Consider the following 24,661-nt stretch of genomic DNA (forward strand, 5'->3'; position numbering starts at 1 on the left):
GTGACCTGAAGAAAGGCAAGTGAACAGATTTTTCGCATCTTCTCATCTTGCTTTCTGACCCTAGTTTCAAAGACAGTATTGAGAAATCGTCGTACTCAGACTGGCTCATCAACAACAGTATTGCAGAGCTGGTAGCATCCACAGGACTCCCCGTGAACATTAGTGATGCCTATCAGGATCCTCGCTTTGATGCTGAGGTAAGCATGCTTTTATCTGAGAGAACTGATCTCAGCTTGTATCAGAGGAGAATCATTGTTACAGTGAATGTGCTGGTGACACCTCACATCCAGGCCATAGTATATTTAGAAGTACTAAATCAACACTAGACTCACTGCTTTACGCTAAAGACATCACACTGTTCATTCAAGGAGTATCTTCAGGCCGAGGCTTTTTAAACAAGGGGATGTTCACACCTTGATGTCACATGTGAGTTATTTAGATCACACAGGGTTCATTAATGGCTGTGTGAAACTGCCTAGGAAGTGATGTCAGGATGGCATTGTAAGTTTGCAATTTGATGAGAAGACAGATGGTTTGAAACAGAAATTAAGGACACGATCGGTGTTAAACTGTAACAGCCATCCATGAGCTGTTGATCAATTTATGTCACTGCCCTGACATTTCCTCCAAAATGGTTTCATAACAATTCTCACCTTAATTAATGGGACTCTGATCTCTCATGTAATTGCCATGCAGAGGGGGAAAAAGTACTTACATTCTGTACTTAAGTAGAAGTACGGATACGTGTGTAGAAAAAGACTCTGGTAAAAGTAGAAGCACTGATTCAACTCCTGTACTCAAGTAAAAGTAAGAAAGTACAGGCTCTGAAATGTACTTAAGTACAAAAGTAAAAAGTAAAAATGAATTGATACACAATACCTCTTGTCGGAAGTAGGGAGTAAAAGTGAAAAGTCGTCAGAAAAATAAATACTCAAGTAAAGTATAGATACCTGGAAAATCTACTTTAATACAGTAAAGAAGTATAAATACTTTGTTACTTCTCATGTTTGTTGCCACGCAACCTTAAGGACTCATCCAGGTGTGAAAAGCTCACAAATGGCTGCCAGTCACTAGAACTCATGAAGCCTCTGGAAATAGTGGCGAAATGCCTTCAAGACTAAACATGAAGTCCAGTCACCTTTGATTTAGTGCGTTTTATATTATCACTACACGGTGAGAGATAACAAACAACTGTTACTTTATATATGTAAAGGTCTTTTCAAACCAACTGTAATTGGCTGGTGCTGATGCTGCTGACTATAACCTGTGACAGTTTCTAAATGAACTCAAATCTTATTTGGCATTTCTGAACTGCAGTTTCTTGTTAGCTATCAGCCAACGTATACACAAATACCAATATATCTGCAATCAGCTAATATCAGCTTGGCCACTTTATCGGTCTAGCTCTACTGCATAGATTTAAACAGAAACCTACAGTGGACATCACAAGTGTCCGTTCGGCATACAGCAGTAAGCAGCAAAAGTTTGACATGACAACCTGTAACAGCAGCGGCAGAAAAATGGTATTACTACTACCACTTGGCTGAGCGGAAAGGCTGCCAGCATGCTCACCTCTCGCTCTAAGACAGTTCTTTCACTGTGTCCTACGCTTCATTAATTTCAGCGTAGCAGTGTTCTTCCATTAGAAGTGAGGCATATACGCATAGTTGATGCTGGTGTCTTTTTAAATATTTCAATATCAGTACCAGCACAATACACAAGTTTCCAAACAGGCACTAAGGTGATACTTGTTTGATACCTCAAAATATGTCTCACATGCATATTTGTTTAGAAAATACCAAAATACTTACTCACAGTGCATGGAAATATGTTCCCCATGCACGTGGATGGTAATCCTTGTTTATAATGTATTCACACTCCCACTGTTTTTAGGCAGACCAGTTCTCGGACTTCCACATCCGCTCTGTGCTTTGTGTTCCTATATGGAATAGCAACCACCAAATCATTGGTAAGTTAACAAAAAGAGCTTCATTTTCTCTTGAACTCACTTAATAATCTACATAAAGAGTAAAACATTAATAATTTTTGATAGTGGAGAGGAGGATGTTTAGTTAAGGCTGAGGCTGCGTGTGTACTTAGATCCATACTGCACCATCGTTCCACATTTTGAGGTGGAGTTCCTTCTTCTGGTTGTGTGTTTCATGTTTGTGGACTGCCCCAGGCCAACGCCACACTGACACTGATAAATCAGTGATCTCTTGTCTGGTTTTGGTGCTGGATATTGCAGGGAAGAGCAAAGAAAGCAGCTCCATTCAGTCCACTGAGATCTGACGCAGGAAGTCATTCATTTCATTTGAGTGCAAAGTGATCAGTGTATCTGTCACATATGGTTAGTTTAGATTTTTGTGTGTGATTTCTGTGTACCCTCAAGTTTTTTTTTTTTTTTCTTTGTTGTTGTTGTTTTTTCCCATGGATGTACGTGCATTTGTTGGGGAGGTGAGAGGGAAGGGGGAGAAGAACAGAAAGAGTGATGGGAGAAAAAAAATTGCACTGTGCGTGGGCGGCACCTGAGGATCTGGAGTGAAAAACCATTATACAAACAAAGCAGCAGGAGATGAAATTCTCAAGTCAAGGATACATTCAGTTAGGAAACAAATGTCCTTGTGTCATCTGCCAATGTTACAGCCTGCAGCTTCAAAATAGAGCCAAAAGAAATACTGTTGTGATTATATAAAAAATAATGAGGTTTAATGTCAAATATCAGATGTGAGTAAAATCAATATTAGCACCTCCTGTAGAAATATGCTGTGAAATTCAACTTAATAAAGGTAGCTGGTACTACCAAGGTGGTTTTTTTTGAATGATTAATTTCTCAAATTTAAATGAACATCATGAGAATTGGCTAAAAAACATGTTGTACCTCTTTAAGACCATCTCTTTAAGATTTTTATATTATGAACCCACTACATCACAGCTTAAGTTCCAGATATGTAAATAAATAATGTAACTGACCAACCTCGGGGCAGGAACACACTATTACAGTATGATGTGACAATGTTAAGTCAGTGCAGGTCAACACAGGACATTTGTGACGTTCTCGCAGTGGGTGGGGTCGGGATTCAGATCTCTCACCTGCTTGAGTGTCAGACAAGTATTCTGATTATATTATATATCTTTGATTTTTGCAACTAGAATCAGAGCAAAATCTAAAAGTTATCTTTAATTTCAGATTGTTAATGTCTGTATCTGTATCTGGGTTACATGGACATAGATGGATGTTTGGTTAATGACAGGGACCTGGATGAAGTTTACATTATAGATATAATATATTACAAAGACAAAATACTAAATAATTTTGCACAAGTTTTCACCACTCCTTAGCAACGTCCTCCAGCTCTTCCAGGCTTTGCAGCCCAAATGAGACATATAATCCCTTCCTTCCAGGCTTCTCAGCCCAAATGAGACATATCCCTTCAGGGTGTTCTGGGTCTGCCCCACAGTCTCCTATCAGCTGAACATGCCTGGAACACCTCTGAAGTGAGGCACCCAGGAGGTTTCTTAACGAGATTCCCGAACCATCTCAGCTGACTTCTTTTTACACAAACGAACAACACCTTTACTTCAAGCTCTGCCTATTTTCTTAGGTTGAGCTCAGACACCCTACAGAGGAAACTCATTTTGGCCACTTGTATTCGTGATTCTTTTGGTCACTACTCAAAGCTCATGACCATAGTTGAGGATTGGAATGTAGATGGACTGGTAAAGTCTTCACCACAAAAGTCTAATACGATTCCTGAATTCCCATGCGCGACCTCACTTATGAACAAGATCCTTAAACTCCTCATATGGGGCAGCACTCCCAACATGGAGGGAGTAGTCCATCATTTTCTAGCAGAGAACCATGATCTCATCTACTGTAAACTGCTTTAAGATTTCCAAAGATATAGTACAATAACATATATCAGTATTGTAGAATTTCTTACTAAACAGCTACTTGTGTTGTATGGCATTGTATCTCTGTATCTCACTAATAATGTGTTTTAGTCAATGACATAGAGTTTGTGTTTGATCCTTTATTAACTGGAGGCAGGTCATACACACTTATCAAGTTACAAGCACTTCTGTTATGTTCTTATTGATTGAACTGTGTGTAACAGGTGTTGCCCAGGTGCTGAACAGGCTCGATGGGAAACCATTTGATGATGCAGACCAGCGTCTCTTTGAGGTATTACTCTTGCTTCTATATCTCTTTCTACTTACCGTAACCTGTGAGTGTATTGGAGAATGTTGCAGTTGATTTAGTTTTATTCATTTTGACTAGGCGTTTGTGATCTTTTGTGGACTGGGAATCAACAACACCATCATGTATGACCAAGTAAAGAAGTCCTGGGCCAAGCAGTCTGTGGCTTTGGATGTAAGAACAACCCATTCTATTTTCTGTCTCGTATGACAAATAGAGAAAATAAAGATATGAAATTGCTGCCATGTTTTGAACAACACATTGTTATATCCACTTACATTTAAAGTACGTGATTATGCAAACTTGAAAGCTGCTTTCAGAGTGCTGCGTTAACTGCTCCTGCTTTCTACTTCAGTTTCCTTTTGTTATGCTTGTATACTCATTGTGTTTATGATAGCATTTCTCAGATGATTTTTTTGCCCCTTTATGTATCTACTCTGCTATTCCATTCGCTTTATTTTAGTTTTTCCAATCAACATATGCCCTATGCCCAGAATTCACAGGAAGTAATGGCTGCTGCATGGCTAATATAAAACCTCTTTTGACTTAGTCTCTCTCTGGGGTCTTTGTGTTTGCCTCCTTTTTTTTAGTCTCATATTTCCAAAGAATGTACGCATGAAAAAAAAAAGTGCTGATCTCTCTTTGTAGATAACCTTCTCACAAAGGTTTTATTGAAAATTAATGAGAGGCAGTGAAAAGCAATCCCTCATCTGCCCTGCAGGATGTATCCATTCAGCACTACTCAGCCCTTACAGTATGTCCTTAGATTACAATAGGGAGCTTTCAGGTGCATTATAGTAGTTAGTACCACTCGGTTTCAAAATAGGTTGTAGAGCACAGTGAGGTACAGCATTTAAGGGAGCGGAAGAGAATGAACTAATATGTAGATGCATTGCTTCTGGCAGCATTGAATAAACATGAGCGTTTATGATCAAATAAGCAACTGCAGGTCTGTGTGAGGTATTTCTCTCAGGAAATGAAGGGAACATGGCGATGGAATCAGGGCTGACATAGCTGCTCTTGTAGGCTTTTCTATAGGCGAGTGTTAACTTCCTCATCTGGAGGACACTCTCCTCTGAAATGCAGTGATACCACAGTTCAGTGTTTTCAGCTGTAGCCAAAGTCCTGCTTCTGTTAGAGTCGTACTGTGTTTTAATGATTTGAAAAATACCTTGAGTGACACAGATATCATTATTTTACAGGTTCTGTCTTACCATGCCACTTGCTCCAAGACTGAAGTAGACAAATTTAAGGTAACTGGTATTCACTGTTGTCATCATGACATCTTTCTCAGCAAATATGTTTGTTTCTCTCAGTAGTTTCAGTAGTAGAGCGACTCAGTTTTTACCTCTGAGCTCTACTTAGATATTAAACTCACAAATCATGTAAGGCTTGTTCTTCCTTTGTCTCACAGAAGACAGTAAGTCTGATGATACTCTATATTTTATATATTGAAAAAAACATGAAAAAAAATGCCATGAAAAAAACAAAAGCAGCAATTAATTGATCCTATGAACATGTATTGTCTGCGTAGCCAGAACCTGATTAGAGCTTATTCCTCAGTGCCATAGACCTCCATTGTTGTCCAAAACATCAGTAAGCTTCGCCATTTCCTTCATCATAATGAACACGATGATGACGATATTTGTGACCTGTTTTTGAAGACTTGTGCAGTTAGTATAAAATGAACGGGCTCAGGGCTGAGTGCTACACGAAATTTAGAAAGGTTTCAGAGATGGGACTAATGTATTGTTGATTTTGGTCTTTCTTTTGTATTTTCTGACAGTAAAAACACCAGTTTCATCCTTTAAAATAAACCTATAAACCTTGACTAGACCAAGTTCATAACAACACATTTTGACTCTGTCACAGCGCATTTTAACCTAAGAACATATTTTGCTAAAAAAAAAAAAAAAAACTAATTTCAGCTGAGTAAGTTGCTGCTCATAAGCTGTTCTAATGTAGTTATCTTACTGAATGATGGATGACGTGAAGATTTTTTTACCCCTAGTTACCTGAAATATTGCAACAGTGGGTCATCCATTATTGCCTTCCAAAAAGACCCATGAGAGTGTTTTTTGATTTGGTGTTTTTCTCATTAGGTTATATTGAAGTGTCTACACACTCGGTTTGGATTACAATTTGTGATGATCAGATTTGCTCTGTTGGTGCAGATAACTGCTATCATACAATTTCATTGTTTTCTTACTTATATAGCTGTGTTTCTTAATGTCTAAGACAATAATAAAATAACAATATTCATTTTGATTCTGCCATACTAAGATTTATGGCAACAAACGATGCCTAAATCTATTGTTTACAGCATAAAATCTCAGATATTTAATTCAGAGAGCATTTGGTTTGCTCACAGGCTTTTTAATTAAGATATCTTTTTCTAATTAAATAACAATCTCTCATTAACTTTGATGGGAAAGAAACAAAGCTATGGCAACACAGGGGGATTATTGACAGCCTGTCTTCTAGACTTCATTTTCTAGTTTTCTAGAACTGCAGTAGTGCACAAGCATTAATATGGAAGTATTCCCCAGTGAAAATAAACTAATTGTGGTATTTGAAATGGATTACTCCAATCAATAGACAATCATTCTCTATGCATTATTTATAAAGATGAAAAAATGAAAATATCTACATTTTTAATTGGCATGACATTTCTGAAATATAGATATGACCTATTTTCTTGCACTTTCATGTGTAGGATTTTCCCCTGTGGCCATTACTGCGAAGTAGGAACCCCGCTTTCCAGTATGCCTGTGTGATCTCTCAGCCCCCTCATCCAGCACTGCTGTGCTCTGCTTCCCCCCCTTCCCCCTTCTTTTATAACTGCTCTACATATGGAGCCGTATGGCATACACTTGACTGGGATTCCACCGGAGTGCAAATGGTAGCGGCAAACAAACCTGGCTGACATTTTGTAACCCAGAGCTGTGAATTAAGAGAGAGGACCTGCTGACCTGGCAGACAAACATTTGTGAAAGAAACATCGGGCTCCAGTGGCTGTTAGAGAGGAAAGAGAGAAGAAGACAAAATGGAAGCACTCATTGTAATGAAACCATATCACAGATTTGTAAGAGATGCAGGTTACACAGTATTAAATGGTTGTTTAATAAAAGCTGACTAGAGGCAGAAAGGATATATCTCCTCCGATTTCCATTGTGCTCATTAGACCACACTGAGGGTAGAAGACATGAATACTTCAGTATGAATATGGTTAATTGGATCATGTATGTTTTTGTTTTTGTTTGAATAACGATGAAAAATGCTGTTGATTATTACCACTTCATGACTGCGTTTGTCACTGAGCTCTGAAAGTAAACAACAGTGACATCCTTTGGTTAAGCTCCCTCATTAATCTTAACCCTCTGAATGAGTCCTCAGAGTCTTAATTAGCATGTCTCCATATTTCCATGTATCATCTGAAAATGGCACAGCATCCTCTGACCTCTTCATCCTCCTCTGCTCTCTGAGCTCATATTCTCTTTCCCCCCTCCATGTTTTTCTTCCGCCACGATGAAACAGGCTGCTAACATTCCCCTGGTTTGTGAGCTGGGCATCGATAAGCTCTCCTTTGACGATTTCTCTCTGGACGTTGATGCCATGATAACGGCCTCCCTGAGAATGTTTATAGAGTTGGGAATGGTACCAAAATTCAAGATTGACTATGAGGTGAGATCACTGACGTTTCTCATCTTCCTCCCTTTGAATACTTGATTGACTTTGTTTAGAACACAGTTCCTTTGGTAGCCTTATCCCCATGTATCCTCATAATGTCTGTTGACCCATGTGCTCATCTATTTTTCTATGCTCCCCTCCAGACACTGTGCAGATGGCTGCTGACTGTCAGAAAAAATTACCGGATGGTCCTCTACCACAACTGGAGACATGCCTTCAACGTCTGCCAGTGCATGTTTGCTATGCTAACGGTAAAGATCATGCTGTCTGCTGATCATTAAATCAATTTCAGTCAGAGACACATGTCAAGGAATTGATCATTCATAGCAAATGTTCATGCATTCACATTTGGCAGAAAAAAGGTTCCACTTTTTGAGGGAAGCAGCAACAAGAATTAACCCCCCACCCCCTTAATAAACACATACATGAGTACAAAATGTTAAATCAACATTAGAAAAGCCTAGAATATAAGGAGGAGGTTTATTTACTTAAAGCGATGGTTCGTCGTAATTTCCACCTAGCATCATATGCACCATGAGGTCTATCTAATCAGCACCTCAGCCTATTTTTTTCATTTGGTCGCAAATTAATGGAGTTAGAGCCATCAGCCGAATGGCTTAGTACAGACGCTAACAGGACCACCAGTGTATCTTGTAAATTACCCCACTAATAATGCCTGGATTGTTATCAAACTTCTACAGTAGTACAAATAGGGTCTTTACTCATAAATCGATGCATTGGAAAGTTTGTAAGTACACCAGGAGTTTATTAAAATAACACTTACCTGATGGCTTTTACTCTGCAGCTACTGCTAAAGCTGTAAACATCTCGCGAGATCCCGCACAGATCTCTAGATGTGCTGTGCAGGATCTCGCGATATTTGGACGATGTTTACAGCTTTAGCAGTAGCAGCAGAGTAAAAGCCATCAGGTAAAGGGCTGAGGCGCATGGTGCATATGACGCTAGGTGGAAATTACGCCGAACCATCGCTTTAAGAACTCTTCTGCACTGTGAAATTTAGAGGAACTTGTGCTTTACTTGATTGTTTCCATTTTGTGCTACTTTATGGTTTACGATCTCAGCTAGAAATAATGCACTTTTTACCCCACTACATATATCACTCACATCTTGTCAGAGTGAGATTTTACATAAAAACATTGGATACGATTATAAAATACAATGCATTGCCACATCTCATGTTTCACAAGGGATTTTCCCTCTAAATTTCTCAGATGGTTTAATTTAAGCTGAACTTTTTAAGGTGCAAAAAGGTAAAACATTCCAGTATTTAACAAAAAAGATTTGATATGAAAAAATGCTTCTCAAATATTTGAGAAAAATAAAAATATAATCATACAATTACAATGACCCTTTGGTGATAAAACTATTGCATAAGTAGGATTTTTTTAAATGTAGAACTCCTTGTAATGGAGTTTGTATTTTGTATTGATGCTTTTACTCAAAGTGGCTCCCTCAGCCTTACAGAGTTTTACAGCAAATTTCATCTCATCATTTAGCTGTTGCGTTCATGACTCTCATAGCGATGTTTTTCGTCGCAGGCAGCTATTTTCCAAAACAAAAAAAACCTGGTGCACTAAACGGCCAACAGACACTGTCAGATATTTCCCTCAGGAGCTGATGGAGAACAAAAACAGCTAAAAGGTAACTAAGCTAAAAGAGCTAAAAGAGATTGAAAATTGGACCCACATTAATCAGGTGGCCAGACACATGACTCCAAATGAATGCTAACATTCAACATAGCAATATGGCAGAAAGTGACAGAAAAAAATCAGTAGATGCAGGTTTAAGTAAAGACTACTCTTTCCATCACTGGATGCTGTGGTAGCACACAGTGTGGACATGAGTATATCAGCGTAGTAGTCAGAAATGTCAGGTTATAATGACCATGCTGTACACATTCATGAACATGGTTGGGCTCTACTAGCTTGCAGCTGCGCAGCTGATGAATGAACCAGTGATTGTGAGGCATGAATGAAGCAGCTGATATCAATCAGCTAATGCAGGCACTACCTCAGTGCTCTGCCTGATCTAACGCTATGCTGTAGATACTGAATACTATTCTAATCCAGTTATTATAAAAGGTGAATGGCACATGATACAATTCTGTTTGACCTAAGTCCAAATCACTGAGATTCGATTATCAGGCCCTTGGGGCAACAATATACATACACATGCTACACATATTTATACATACAAGTTCTTATACAAACACTAGAGTGTAGTTAATTTAATCAAGCACAGCATTAATGTATGGTGTCCCATCTGAATTGATTATTGGCAAAGAGAGATGAAACAGTACTGTGTAAGCCATTCAGGGTCCCTTTGCTCTCCTGCCACGTGCTTTAATGAGTGGGCTGGGGGCATTGCTATCTTTGTTGCTATCCCCACGATGACCTATAGTGACTCATTCAGCACATGGCCTCCAGAACCCATTCATCCAAGTCATAAATCTCCCCGTGTGTCTGCGTTACTGCAGTCCCAGTGGCATTTTAGGGAGATAGTATTTTAGGATGTTACTGCCATTGGAGTGTGAGTCCATTTTTATTCACTCCTCACAACAACATGAAATAAATGAATAAGAAATGTGTCTGTGATGCTCAGAGTGTGTGTTTGTTATGTAATTGGCCTCCTCCTCTCTGTGCCAATCAGACAGCGGGCTTCCAGGAGACTCTGACAGAGGTGGAGATCTTAGCGCTTATTGTTGGTTGTGTGTGTCATGACTTGGACCACAGGGGTACCAACAATGCTTTTCAGGCAAAGTAAGTGTTCCTGCTTCCTGTCTCTCTCTTTTCGCTTTCTCTTAACGTCTCTGCCATACACACATAAGCACACTCCCTCCCACACACTGTTTATAGTATGTTTTCCCACCTGCAGTAGTCTGCAGTAGTGCAGCCCAGATCAGCAAGAGTCAAGTGGCAAGTTGTATAAGGCTTATATAACAGTCCGTTTAACGAAGAGACTCCAAACACTGCTGACTCTGAGCACATTAAGATGAGCAGGTAAAGTTGCAGATAAATTGGTTAAGGTTAGTGTTCTGTGTCCTTATTATTGTAAACTACATCTAAAACAAGGTGGAAGGAACACATTGTCATGAGCTGGACTGTAAACTGGAAGGCTTAAATTATTCTGTTGCTGTGACTAGTCATTTTTGTTAAGTACACCACAAGATGGTGTTACCCAATTCAATGACTTATTTGGCATCCACAATCATCCTTTTACTATGAGTTCTTTAGATGCTATTGTCGCCCGTCTCATTACATCAACTGTCAAATATACAGTAGTTGGTATTTTTGTTTGTTATTTTGAGCTAGATGGTCTGAATTTTAATGAATGTTTACTCGGCTATAGTGCTAAATTAGTTAGGATGGTAAAAGACAAAAGAGGTGATAATGCTCTTGTAGCTAAAAAGGCAGATTCTTTCCCAGGAGCACATCTTACAAAACTGGAGAGCCTTTATCAACTATGGCAAAGTGTTATGTCTTCATCAGATGGTGTATGATAGCTGTAGTTGAGAATTAATTGAAATTTAAACAAAAATAATTAATAATTGGCATTGGTTTGTATTACACAGCAATGCTTGCTTCAAACATTTGCACAAAAACCTTCTTCACCACTACCATTGTGTACTGCTACCATCTCACAGTGCAGTGAGAAGAGTTTAGCATAGTGACACAGATTTTGGTCTTTAAACTCTGCACTCTGAATTGAAAAGAAACAATGACTATGAGATAATTGTGCCAATTTGCTCCTCTTATTGAAGGCAGTTTACAACTAATCTCAATTTTAGAGCAAGGGAATAAATTGACAAGTAAACATAACTTTAAATTTTAAAATAAAAGCAACATTTTTATTTATATATATGTTATAATTATGTTTTTTGAGTTGGTCAGTAAAGAACATTTCACTGTTGGCAACAAAAATCCATCTGTATGTTTATAATTATTGTCCAAAAATTGGGGACTGTGTCTAAAACAAATCCTGCACTGCTCACCTGAGAAGATGTGAACATCAAAAAGTGAGCATATTTACCTAATTTAAAATACAAAGCACTGAAGTATAGCCAACACTATGAACAAATATATACTTTCTAACGCTACTGCAATGTAATGCTGAAACTAAAATGTAATTTTTAAAAATCCCAGGCAAATCAGTACACTAATATGTACACTTTTTGCTTTTATAGTTTGTCAGTTTATTTTTTCATTTTGTACTCTATTTTCATTTCTATATATTATATTATTTTAACTTTAGTAAAAGAAGAATAAAAATGATAAATTCTAGTTTCACTGACTCTGGCCCACATGCCTCATATACAGTACAGAAGGCTTAGTTATTGCAGCGACATTAAATGATGATCGTATTCAATGTTGAACGGGTGAATTTCAACTGCAGTGAAGGTAATAGCTCTCCGATTTCTTTTATTATTGAGCCATAAGTTGGTGACAGTGCAGAGTGAATTGATGAGGGAATTACAACAGACTCAACAGCAGACTTTTATTTCTCAGAACTTGTTGAACGCTGATTATTTTATCCCTCTGTGTGTTTTTGTGTGTGTGTCAGGACGGGCTCAGCCCTCTCTCTGCTTTATGGGACCTCTGCTACTCTGGAGCACCACCACTTCAACCATGCTGTTATGATCCTGCAGAGCGAGGTGCATTATGTTTCAATTATCTGCTGCAGTGCAGTTACCATGATGTTCTGCTAATGTCTATGACTGCATGTTTATATTTGTGCAACACATTTAATTGCATCATTCCAAACAGCATTTACAAACCAAACACTTAACCCAGTGTGTGTTTTTAACACACACAGTCCCCCTTGGACACATTTTCCCTTTGCCATGTGTGTACCTAGATTATTTTATGCTATGCTCGCAGCACAGCTTTAGGAATGGCAGTTACTCTGTAGGTCTAAGGTACTAAGTAGGCAGCGTCTAGAGCTGCAACGATTTGTCAATTAATTGATGAGTCGATCAACAGAAAAATAATCCAACTATTTTGATAATTGAGTATGCTAAATGATCTGATTCCATTTTCTCTAATGTGGACTTTTTCTACTTTCTTTAGTCCTCTATGATAGCAAATTGAATATCTTTGGATTAAGGACTGTTTTGTCAGGACAAAACAAGACATTTCAGGTTGCATCAAGAGTAATTGACTTTTTTTTCACCATTTGCTGACACTTTCCTGTATTGCCAACCTCAGGTCAAAATTTGAGTTTCTCCAAAAACTGGTTTATGTGCACAACCGTAGACTGTAAAAATTAATTGACGTAGCCACCGTGACATCACCCATTGTTTTGGGGACTCCCATTTTGAAGGCTTGAGTTTGCATTTTGACTGTCATCTTGGATTTTTGGAGCCAGATATGACCATATTTGGATGAGAGGGTGGAGCTGATTCTAACGCTAGCTACTAGCTTGGTTAGCACAGTGCACTGACAGTTTATGGCTAACTGTGATAATGCTAATTGTCATTAGCAAGAAACAGGCTTAAACCATTTAAAATAAAATGTTTTTATTGGGAAAAAACTGAACATCTGACTCATTAGAGGATCTTTTAGTACAATGAAATGCTGAACAAGACCAAACTGTTTCAATTAACTTTCATAAACTGAAAGCACACTGCTAGCTACGGCTATGCCTCCGTCAATCTGGGGTTATGCCATGGTAACATTACCTAACCAACGTTGTCACTCAAAGCGACCAGACCCTTAATTATGCTTAACTTTAAGCTTTTTATAAAATTTAAACAGATGAGTTCCCATGTACATTTGTCACAAACAACTATAGAAACCAAAGCCATGTTTTATGAACCAGGCTGTAAACATTTTCATTTCTCCTGTTAAGTTTGGAGCCATTCATGCACCTGCAGTTTTTTTTGGCAATTCTGGGTTGGCTTCATTTTCCAGCCCTGCTAAACTAGGGTGGTGTTGTATGTATAAAGATCTGCATTTAGCATTTTAAAATTTCGGTTAATGTCATTTGTGTGCTGTCCAGAAATCAAAGTTTTATTACACCTATCTCTCATTTATTGTTCAGCTGTCTAAATGAATACAAAAAAATGCTATTAGCCCACTTTCCCCTTAATATTAAAGGAGTCTGTGCTCACTGCACCTGACGACAAACATGGTGCCTCGATGTCTGTATGTGAGTGAGTAAACAAATAGCTCATGCTGCCCTCAAATCAATGTAATCACAGAGGCGATAGATTTGGTGGTAATTGGTTGAGAGAGACATTTTACCAGGTGACTGGGTTTGCATGAAGTTGTAATTAAAGACGTTTTGAGGGAGCAGCTGAGAAGAGGCTTTGTAGGGTGGGTACCAGTGGCTTCATTATCATGGTGCTGACAACACAGTAAGCTGACAAATGTTTGCTTGGAATATCATAATGGTTTCTGTTGATACTGGGGCTGAACTACTGCTGTCCTATTAGCATATAAATGAATAGTGTGGCTAATTCAAGGAGAAGAGAAAGCTCACGATTCAATCCGCCAGCCTGCACAAACCATTAATTAAAATGTAAACTTTTAAACATCACTCCCTCCCTTTGTATCTCTCAATTTATTCTCATCATTCTCACTTTCTAGTTTACTCCCCGCTCCACCCCTTACATCCGCTCCAGTTGTGACAGAATGAGAGACATCCTTTACAAATGGCTTTGCTCTTACATATTTCAGTATTTCATGGGAACACATGAGCTGATGATGGGAGTCACAGCCGTGCTGAGATAATCTTAAGACTTGTATTCAGTGTTTAAAAGGATCATTCAGTTTTAAAGACCTTTTTTAATTCCTGCTAGTCATTAACATCCTCTCATCTCGATCCTTTTCTGTTATCACCTCCACATCTTCCACTTTCTCCACAGACAGACCCTCCATCCATTCAAACCATCCACTAGAGGAGGGTGCCTGAGTGATGAATGAATGTATAATACATGATGGAGAAAGGCGTGTTTTAATGATAGAGTGAGAGACATTGCTTAGTTATGAAGAGCTGCTGGGGAGCTGCTGCCTTCCCTCCTCCCATACACATAACCATTCCGTTGGATTATTGCATGTTTTTAACCATTAGTTTAATTGCACAAAAATGCTAGTTTCGACACTTTTGATATGTCACAGTGGGAAAAGCAAAATTACTTCTCCTTCTTCTCTCCTTCTTCTTCTAATAGACAATAGTTTCCTCTTTAGTTCAAGAGATTAAAGAGGTTTAATTGTCACATGCACAGCTACACAGCAGATAATTGAAGGCAGTGAAATTTGGCTTTTTTGAGCTCTAGTTCCATTTAGAGTATATAATAAAATGAGAGAGAGAAATATAACAAAATGAGAGAGAAATATTATAAAATGATTAATTGCAAATTGGAGCAGAGATGTGGTATTGTACATAAGTGATAAATAGATGAGTAGTGTGTTGCACATACAATACAGTAAGCAATTGGTGATAAATACTTCTGTTAGAAATATAAATATTGTGTCGTGGGTGAGTAAGTGTAGGAGAGGAAGAGGGAGAGAGAGAGTCTGTGTGTGTGTGTGTGTGTGTGTGTGTGTGTGTGTGTGTGTGTCTCTAACATATGCTCACAAAGTCCCAGAGTTCAGCAACCTGATGGCTTGCGGATAGAAGCTGTCGCTGAGCGGGAGTGAGCAGTACACTTATGAATCACTGACAGCTTTAGTACTGCGTGTCTTTATTTTTCACATCTATTAAATCTGACACATTGCAGTGTGGGATTGTTAGCAGAAATTAGTGTACACAAACTCTTTGTTTTCCTTCTGTTGTGTGAATCTGTGATTTTCATCATGCATAAATTGTAAGAAAAAGAGTCAGATGCTCAAAAAAAATCACAGATAGTAAATATAGTGGACTATATTATAAAGCTAGATGCAACAACACTGCCATTGTATCTGACAATACAAACTTATTGCAGCTACATGACTATCTGTGTATATGATGGCCAACAAGTAACAAGACATTGCAGTACAGACTGCCAAATTACGTTTGAGTGAATTTAGAAACAGCATCTGCATTACATAGTTTGTCCACCAGAGAACACAAGCAAGTTTATTTTTCAAGTAAAATCTCCTGCTCAGTGTGTACTGTATCTGGGTCACAATAAAAATAAATAAATGTAAGCGATCAAGCTTGTTTATGTTATCTATGTATGTTTTTAACAAAACACTCATAACAAGTAATCATAACCACATTTTTTAAAATTCCCAATTATCAATGCCAGTATCAGGCCTAAAAAATCCAGCATCACTCGAGCTACGTGTAAAGAATGGATGAATGTTATTCAAAATGTTGTATTTTGAAAAAGGACTGTAAACTAAAACTACAGTTGCTACTCTGGTCTTGTAATTGTTACTCTTACTGAACCAATGGCAGAGTTGCCTTTCAACCAAAGCAACAAGAATGAGTTGATTTCCACAGCTTGATCTCATATTACACAGGCCTGGATGGATTCATCACTACACGAAGTTCAAACAGAAGCAGCATTCACAACTCCATTTTTAATTTATGTTCAGAATGGATCAAATAACTTCTGAATGGCTTGAAAATCTGATTAATTTGCCCTTTTGTTCATCCCACTATTAATCGTAATCCTTTGACCGTTTGAATCACTGAAAAAATAGAAGATTCATACAGCCATTCAGAGCTCTAAGACCAGGCTATAATTTACACTGTATATACAAAGCCCTTTAACAACTTTCAGCAAGGAAAATAGTTTTTCTTTATCTCTGTTATACATCTCCTGTTGACACAAATAGTTATTTTGATATACAGGGACAGTGTGTGTTATTGAACTGAACTGGATGGAGGCACTTCCGACTTTATGTCAGGAAGCTGATGATGTGAGCTGATGATGCTGGATTATTCAAGGCTGATATTAAGGGAAAAAGTTATATCAAAATAATCTGTAAATATTCATCATTTAGCAATAATCCTTGAAATTTGTTTATTAAGGTGTTGTGGCAAAGATATGTCCTTGTAAGATAGAATAATGAATTTATATTCCTGATAGTTCCCACACCAACAGATTAGCAGCTGTGTTTTTATTTTCCAACAACTTCCAGTGAACTGTGATAAGCTAGTATCTACCTAGCCTTTTCTTTCAGGCTCTCTGTGTGTGATTAGAAGAATAACACATGTCTTGAATGTTTTTATCATGTTATTTCTGTATGTGTCTCCACAGGGTCACAATATCTTCTCCAACCTCTCGTCCACAGAATATAGTGACCTCATGCAGCTGCTGAAACAGTCCATCCTGGCCACAGACCTCACACTTTACTTTGAGTATGTTCTGTTAAACAACAACATTATTAGAGACTGAGTGGTCCACACAGTACTGACTTATCTACAGCCAGTCTCTTTACACTGTTTCATTAGGTTTACAGGATTCTTTTAGGTAATATCGCCCCCTTGTGGATTTTATGTAATTTACACATGCATACTTCGATGTTTTCTTTCCCTTTAGGAACAGAAACACTTTCTTTGAGCTTGTCAGCAAAGGAGAATACAATTGGAATGTGAAGGCTCATAGAGACATGTGCAGGTAATGGTCTGCAAACAGAAAGAAATGTGTCTTTGTCTCCTTCAAATTAGATTAATTAAGATTTCTTAATGCAAAGTCTTTGATTTTACATCAAATAAATCTGTCCATCCGATCTGTTTTCAGATCCATGATGATGACTGCATGTGACCTCGGTGCTGTCACTAAACCGTGGGAAATATCACACAAGGTGAGACAGGGCCAAACTCTCTTACATATGAAGTAAACAAAAAAGAGGCCTGTAAACCATTCATCTTACTCTGGTTCCAGGTTGCAGAGTTGGTGACCAGTGAGTTCTTCGAGCAAGGTGACAGAGAGAGATCCGAGTTGAAGCTCACACCCTCAGTGAGTACACCGCACCATCTCTGATTTTTAATGCGTTTTGCAGTTAGACCTCCACTAGCTGATGACGGCCAAGATATATATTTTCCACAGTTCCAAACATACTGACTGTGTAGGAAACATGAGAGCTTGTGTCTATAAGAAGGTATAAGAAAAGTGAATTGTCAGCTTGACCCCTCCACTGCGTCGCAGCTGTGCCGAGAACAAACTATGGAGCGTATAACAATCATCCTTAACAAAAAAACTCCTGTTGCACTGGGTTCAAAACAAACACTAACCTTTCTATTCATTCAGCTGTCTAGATTTTGTTGTGTTGTTTAGGTTACTGTGTCAAGACTCTATAACTGTAGCTGCTGTTTACTTTCTGACAATAAATAGTGAGTGTTTATCTTCCTCATAAAGGTATAAAAATAACATCATATTAATAGCAGGCAAACTTAATTGAAAATGAAAATCCTGTCTTCATTCAGGTTGCATTAATATCGTCCTCAAAGCACAACTGAAGACTCCTGTCTGTTTGATTGAAGAGCTTTGAAGGCTGAACTGTGTTGTAAGTTCATAAAGAACCAACAGCTTTCCATGTGCAGTTAATGGCTGTTGACTAATCAAGCCAGGCCACATTGCCTTCGCTCTGAAATAACTATGGCAGTAGCCTCAGGTCTGCTGCTTGTGTCAAACCTTCACCACTTTGTGTGTGGGTGTTGGAAATTAAATATTAACTTCTAAGTCGTAGCCCAGTAACTATCTCTGAAGCGCAGCCTCTGTGGAGCCTCTTAGACTCAAGCTGCAGAAGAGTGAGGTAGAATAGAAAATGTGAAATAAAGTAAGTTGTCTTGAGTGCTGGTGGAGAATTTTCTTTGACCAAAGCAGCAGTAACAGCCACCCGGGTTGACTTGTAGCTTCATAACAAGCCCAATAACAACTCCTCTCTTTTGTTTCTCCAGTGTGAGCGGAAATGAAAACTGACAATAGAGAAATCAGGAGGCTCATTGTGACTTTTGTGTTTCAGGCCATCTTCGATCGAAACAGGAAGGATGAGTTGCCAGGACTTCAGCTAGAGTGGATTGATGGAATTTGTGCACCGCTGTACGAGGTAATACTCGCTTCTCCTGAGGCTTAAATAATCTCTGGCCGTCATCGTGGCGCACTCGTCACACAGCTGCTGTTGACATCAGTCAGGGGAGGATTTAGTGATTTGGAGGCTCGCAGGCAAACTCTGTCTTCCTTTATTTTCACTGCTTCTCTTACTGTGAATGTTGGTATTGGCAGTAACAGAATAAGGTTTTAAAACGTTTTCCTTAAGTAAAATTATTAATATGGCACAGTAAAAATACAAAAGTGAAGAGTGAAAGAGAGGTATTATTAGCACAATGCACTTAAATTTATTGAACTTGTGGTGAAGGTGGAGCTTTTAATTCTAATATAATTCTGGATATTTTAATGAATAATAATGCATCATATATCATAATGCATCGTTAAAATCTGAATCTGTGACGTAAGCAGTAACATTTATCTGTCAGGTAAATGTTGTAGTACAATATTTTCCTCTGAAGAAGAAACACACACTAAGTAAGTCGTGTACAGCTGAATTTTTTTGTGCTTTGGGGCCTTTTGTAAGTTATTTCGGGGGAACATTGAGTCAGAATAGTAACATAATTCAATATTTTTCATATCTAAAAATATAATAAACCTCTAGCTGTTTGGCCAGGCAGTTGCCTACCTCACGTCTGCCCCTGACATCAGCAGACGCTCTCCTTCCTCATCTATTGTCCTCACTGACGCCAGCAATGAAATTGTCACCAACAACTATTCAACTTTCTTTTCAGCCACAGATTCCTCAGATTCCATTGAAAGCTCTGAAACGGCTTCAAGGTTGCATCCTGTTCTTTTGAGAACAGCAGAATGAATGTGCATTTTCTGACTGAGAAAGCTCAGAGGTAGTGGAGTGTGTGAGTGGAGCTGCAATGTTAGTCAGGTTAAATCCCTCCAGTAAGACAGTGTACGGGCTTCACTGCACAATAATGAAATGAGCGAGGACTGACTCTTCACTGCCAAATTTTTGTTCTTTTTTTTGGCTTACAGAGAGAGAGAGTGAGAGAGAGAGAGAGACTCTGTTTTTATCATTTTAGACTGGAGGATTAGAGTTAAAGGTAGCGGTTATCTTTCAGTGAATGAATGGAAATCTGTGCGTTGTCCTGGCCAATATAGTAAAGCGTGTGTATGTGTGTGTTTCTGAATGACGTCAAGAGACTCGCCTGCTACTCCCACTGCCAGCAGCAGCGGCTGTGTGGGAGAAAGACTAAGGCTGAGTTACTGACGAGATCAGGTCTGTTAAACGATGAGGCGTGTTGAGAGAAAATATATGAAAGCAAACAAGTCAGACACATGGGTAGCTGTGAAAGGAGTCGAGAATAGTTCATTCATGGCCACAGCACCGGGTGTTTCTCTCTGCGTTTGGACAGTTAAACCTTCTTGCTGTCATATTAAACACATCATGAGTAGAAAACGAGCAACAGATCACTATCACACTTATTGAATTATTACAAGATTAGTGTCAAAAAGTTAGAGCAGAGCATAGTTATTGTCTGTGTAGTGTAGATAAAAGGCATCAAAGCGGCATGTCGTCTGCGTGGGGGGTTTGCCTCCACGTCGCCTCATGTAAAGGCTGATGTTTGGAGAATGCAGATATAGAGCTCACAATCATGCTGCTGCCAATTAAACTTGCGAAGGGGGAGAACAGAGGAAGTTCAGAGGCAGCAGGGTTTTTATCTGTGGGCGGAAGAGAGCTCGTTCTTGATCTCGCTGATCTCCTTCTCCTGGTGGTGGCCCGCTACTTTGTGGAATATTAATCCCCCATTACATAACCTTCCCTTATTTTTTTTAATATATATCCCACCATATGACAGTCGTTCCTCTCCTTCTTCTTCCTCTGAGTCTACCTCAGTGGAATAATGACAATGTCCTGCAGTGGATGTATACTATTCTTGTTGTCCTTTAGAAAATCCTCTTCTTCTAACCCACCAACTAGACAAATCCATAAAGACCAAGACGATCAGTGTACTTGGCAGGACTCAGCAGAATAGTCCTAGAATGGTTCAGGTCATACTTGGAGGAGCGGAGTTATTTTGTGACCATTGGAAGTTCGATCAAGTGGCTATGACATGTGGAGTTCCTCAGGGGTCAGTTCTTGGACCCCTTCTGTTCAGTCTATATATACTGCCTTTGGGTCAAATTCTGCAGAAGTCTAATGTAGACTATCACAGTTATGCAGATGACACACAGATATACCTGGCACTGTCCCCAGATGACTACAGTCCAATACAGTCATTGTGTCACTGTTTAGATCAAGTAACTAATTGGATGAACCAAAATTTCCTTCAATTATATCAGGACAAAACTGAGGTCATTGTTTTTGGCAATAAAGAGAAGAGGATTGCTGTCAGTAAACATCTCGAGTCACTCTCTCTAAAAACTAGGGACCAAGTCCGAAACCTTGGCATGCTGAGAGACTCAGATCTGACCCCCAGCAGTCATATCAAAGCAATCACCAAAACAGCCTTCTATCAGCTTAAGAACATATCCACAGTGAAGGGTTATATGTCTCAAACAGACCAGGAGTAGTTTATTCATGCTTTCATCTCAAGTAGACTCGACTACTGTAACAGTCTTCTGACTGGACTCCCACAAAAAAGCATTAAACAGCTGCAGCTCATTCAGAACGCTGCAGCTCGAGTTTTAACCAGAACAAGATCAGAGCACATTACTCCAGTTCTAAAGTCTTTACACTGGCTCCCAGTCAGCTATAGAATAGATTTTAAAGTTCTGCTACTGGTCTACAAATCACTGAATGGTTTAGGTCCAGAATACATGAATGACATGTTAGTAGAATATAAACCCAGTAGAGCTCTGAGATCTACTGACTCAGGTCAGATAGTTGAGCCCAGAGTTCAAACTAAACATGGTGAAGCAGCTTTTAGTTGTTATGCTGCACACAACTGGAACAAACTACCAGCAGAACTGAAATCAGCCCCAACTGTGAACATTTTTAAATCCAGGTTAAAAACACTTCTCTTCTCCTGTGCTTATGATTGAGCTCTTTTAAAGCACTTTACATTTTAATCTTTCATTTGTCCCTTTTAATGATTAAAGCAAATCATTATTTTATGCTGCAACCTTATATTTAATGCTCCATTTTAGTATTGTATTTCTCTCTCTTTCTATTTTTCTATAATTTAATTGTATGTTTTAATGTTTGGGTTTTATTTTTATTTCTCAAATTGCATGTTTTTATGTTTTTTATTTTCCAATTCTTACTGTTAAATGTTTGTTTTATGTAAAGCACATTGAGTTGCCATTGTGTATGAAATGCACTATATAAATAAAGCTGCCTTGCCTTGTAGTTCTTGTAGTTAAAATGACAGCTCCATGTAGGCCTGCATCATGCCTCATTCAGCACTTTACACTTCAGTACAACACACCACGCACATACCAAACCACATATGAGCAAAAAACAGAAGGAGTAGATGCATAACTTGAATCAATTACGTCTAGAAATGGGCATTGGCTCGCTCTCAAATCATAGAATCCATGTTGCTGTGATGTGATGAGGCATCACAGGTGAACCACACACACTCCACCACTTAAAACATGATGAATTATTGAACACATAAGGTCCATAGTGGGCAGACAGCAATTTATTTTATTAAAAAGAAATTCTTGATGTTTGGACTTAACCACATTGTACAGTAGTAGAGCACTATCACAAGTGTTTTAAATGTTCATATCAATTATTGAATAAACCTACTGAATATGTCTGCAGTTCCCCGAAAAGATTTTAATTTCATGCACACAATGCACAATCCCCAGTGTAGGTGTGTGCAGTTTTTACATCCCTTTTTATTTAATTCATTTTCACAATGGCAACTCATTGGACGCCTATATACAGTATGTGTGAATAAAAGAAAGTTTTCATTGTTGTTGTGAGTGGCCCACATGTTATATTTCCATATGAAACGGGTTAATGAAACAATAACTAATTACACAGACTTCCCTTAGAGCTACAGACAATGTTAACAGAACAGAGGGAACAAAATCCCCTTGTCTCTCAGGTGATTTATTAAACAGTGGATGGGAGGCAGCTTTGACTACGCTGCCACTTACAGTTCAACACAGAAAGACGACAAAGGCAACTAATCTCAGTCATACATGTGCTTCTAATCTTTAAAGAGCAGCCATTTCATTAACTGACTGTATGTTGCTGTTATTCTTCTCTGCATTGTTTCATTTGTTTTGCTTGTGGTGCATTTGATGAATAATGTGCTGTTTTTCTAGCCCTAGTTTGAGCCTCCCATGTATCACTGTTACATTAAAAGTTACAGAGCTAAGCATCTGATTTTCCAAAAAACATTAAAAAAACCCCAAAAAACAAAACACCTGACTGTCGTTTGGAAAACCCAGGCAGTCGTTTAACATCACTTATCCTCAAAGACTCTTCTAACCCTAGTGAGGAAATAGTCTATCTGCTGCATAATTAAAAAAGATTTTAAAATTATCTCTCAAGTTGCGACTGTATTTCTTAATTCATGTAGCAGGGCTTCAACTAATGATTATTTTAATTATTGATCTAGATCTCTAATGAGACAATTATTTTCTCGATTTGTTGATTAATTGTTTAAGATAGATTTTGCAGTCTTATTTAAACTAAAGCGCTGCTCAGTTTTGTTTTGTTTATTTATTGGTTTGTTTTATCTTTTGTAAAGCGTCCTTGGGTTTGTGAAAGGTGCTATATAAATCACACCTGTAAATCACACCTATTATTAAAGTATAAAAAACAACAAATCTTCACATTTGAGAAGCTAGAACCATCACATATTTGGCATTTTTGCTTGAACATGATTGAGATGATTAATCAGTTATCAAAATAGTTGCTGATTAATTTTCTGACTCACACTGTACAAACTGAGCAACATCTGGCTATCATTTGGATAAGGAAACACAAACTTGGGTTATGGATTAAAAATCTTTGTCATTTTGATGAAAAGAAAAACACATTTTTGAGCGGAGGGAGACTTTAAAAAAAAAATCAGATGCTTATATCTGTGACTCTGTGACTAATACATAAGAGGTTCAAACTGGGGCTACTGCTCTTCATGCTGATGGAGTTTTTACTTTAATATTTCATGTGTGGATTACTTTTACATTATCACCCCTCTCTCTCCCCTCTCTTTCTCTCTCCAGACTCTGGTCAAGTTGAATCCTAAACTGCAGCCGATGGTTGACATGATCAAAGCGAACAGGGCCAAATGGGAAGAGCTGAACAACAAGAGACAACATGGTCAGAGTGTTTCTGCTCCTGCAACCCCCTGCAGTGGTGACAGCAGCACAGAAACAAGTGGCTGCACTGTGGCCAAACCGGGCAGCACATCCTGCTGTAGCGGCGATGCTGAGGGCACACTGTCTAAGCCTGTTAGTTAACATTGCTGCCATCTTTTAGGCTTTCTTTCCTCTTTAAATGCAGCCTGCAACATAAGCAGTGCAGTGCATGCAGAGGTTCTTGGCTCTGCTCTTCCTCGCTTTTGCTACTAGAGATGAGCTTTAGAGTTCAGTGCGGCGCTATCATAGAGGTTTTTTCGGCTCCCTTCAGTTTTCCTGTGCTGAAGGCTGACAGAGCTGTGTTTGCAAGCTTGTCGGAGCAGCTACAAATCAGCTGATGACATCATGTCAGAAGGGAAACTCAAACCACTGTGTCAACATGTCAACCAGTGAGCTAACACTAACTATTCATGAGCATCGCACAGATTTTCTGCACAGCAAGGCATGGAGAATTATTGGAGAGAAATGTTTGTGGCTCTTTTTGCTCT

General features: G+C 38.6%; 1 protein-coding gene across 1 annotated transcript in view; it reads left to right on the forward strand.

The window, feature by feature from the left end:
- Positions 1 to 24,275, forward strand: part of pde11a (phosphodiesterase 11a) — a 44,772-nt gene extending 20,497 nt beyond the window's left edge. The window contains exons 6-20 of the mRNA XM_053329233.1: positions 65 to 197; positions 1,894 to 1,969; positions 4,119 to 4,186; positions 4,283 to 4,375; positions 5,404 to 5,447; positions 7,729 to 7,885; positions 8,035 to 8,142; positions 10,562 to 10,671; positions 12,473 to 12,563; positions 17,103 to 17,203; positions 17,385 to 17,462; positions 17,586 to 17,649; positions 17,730 to 17,804; positions 18,811 to 18,894; positions 24,039 to 24,275. Of these exons, the coding sequence (XP_053185208.1) occupies positions 65 to 197; positions 1,894 to 1,969; positions 4,119 to 4,186; positions 4,283 to 4,375; positions 5,404 to 5,447; positions 7,729 to 7,885; positions 8,035 to 8,142; positions 10,562 to 10,671; positions 12,473 to 12,563; positions 17,103 to 17,203; positions 17,385 to 17,462; positions 17,586 to 17,649; positions 17,730 to 17,804; positions 18,811 to 18,894; positions 24,039 to 24,275 (1,519 nt within the window). The remainder of the gene's footprint in view (positions 1 to 64; positions 198 to 1,893; positions 1,970 to 4,118; positions 4,187 to 4,282; positions 4,376 to 5,403; positions 5,448 to 7,728; positions 7,886 to 8,034; positions 8,143 to 10,561; positions 10,672 to 12,472; positions 12,564 to 17,102; positions 17,204 to 17,384; positions 17,463 to 17,585; positions 17,650 to 17,729; positions 17,805 to 18,810; positions 18,895 to 24,038) is intronic.
- Positions 24,276 to 24,661: the final 386 nt, after the last annotated feature.

Source organism: Scomber japonicus, chromosome 11, assembly GCF_027409825.1.
Source record: "Scomber japonicus isolate fScoJap1 chromosome 11, fScoJap1.pri, whole genome shotgun sequence".
In the NCBI taxonomy this organism is placed as follows: domain Eukaryota; kingdom Metazoa; phylum Chordata; class Actinopteri; order Scombriformes; family Scombridae; genus Scomber; species Scomber japonicus.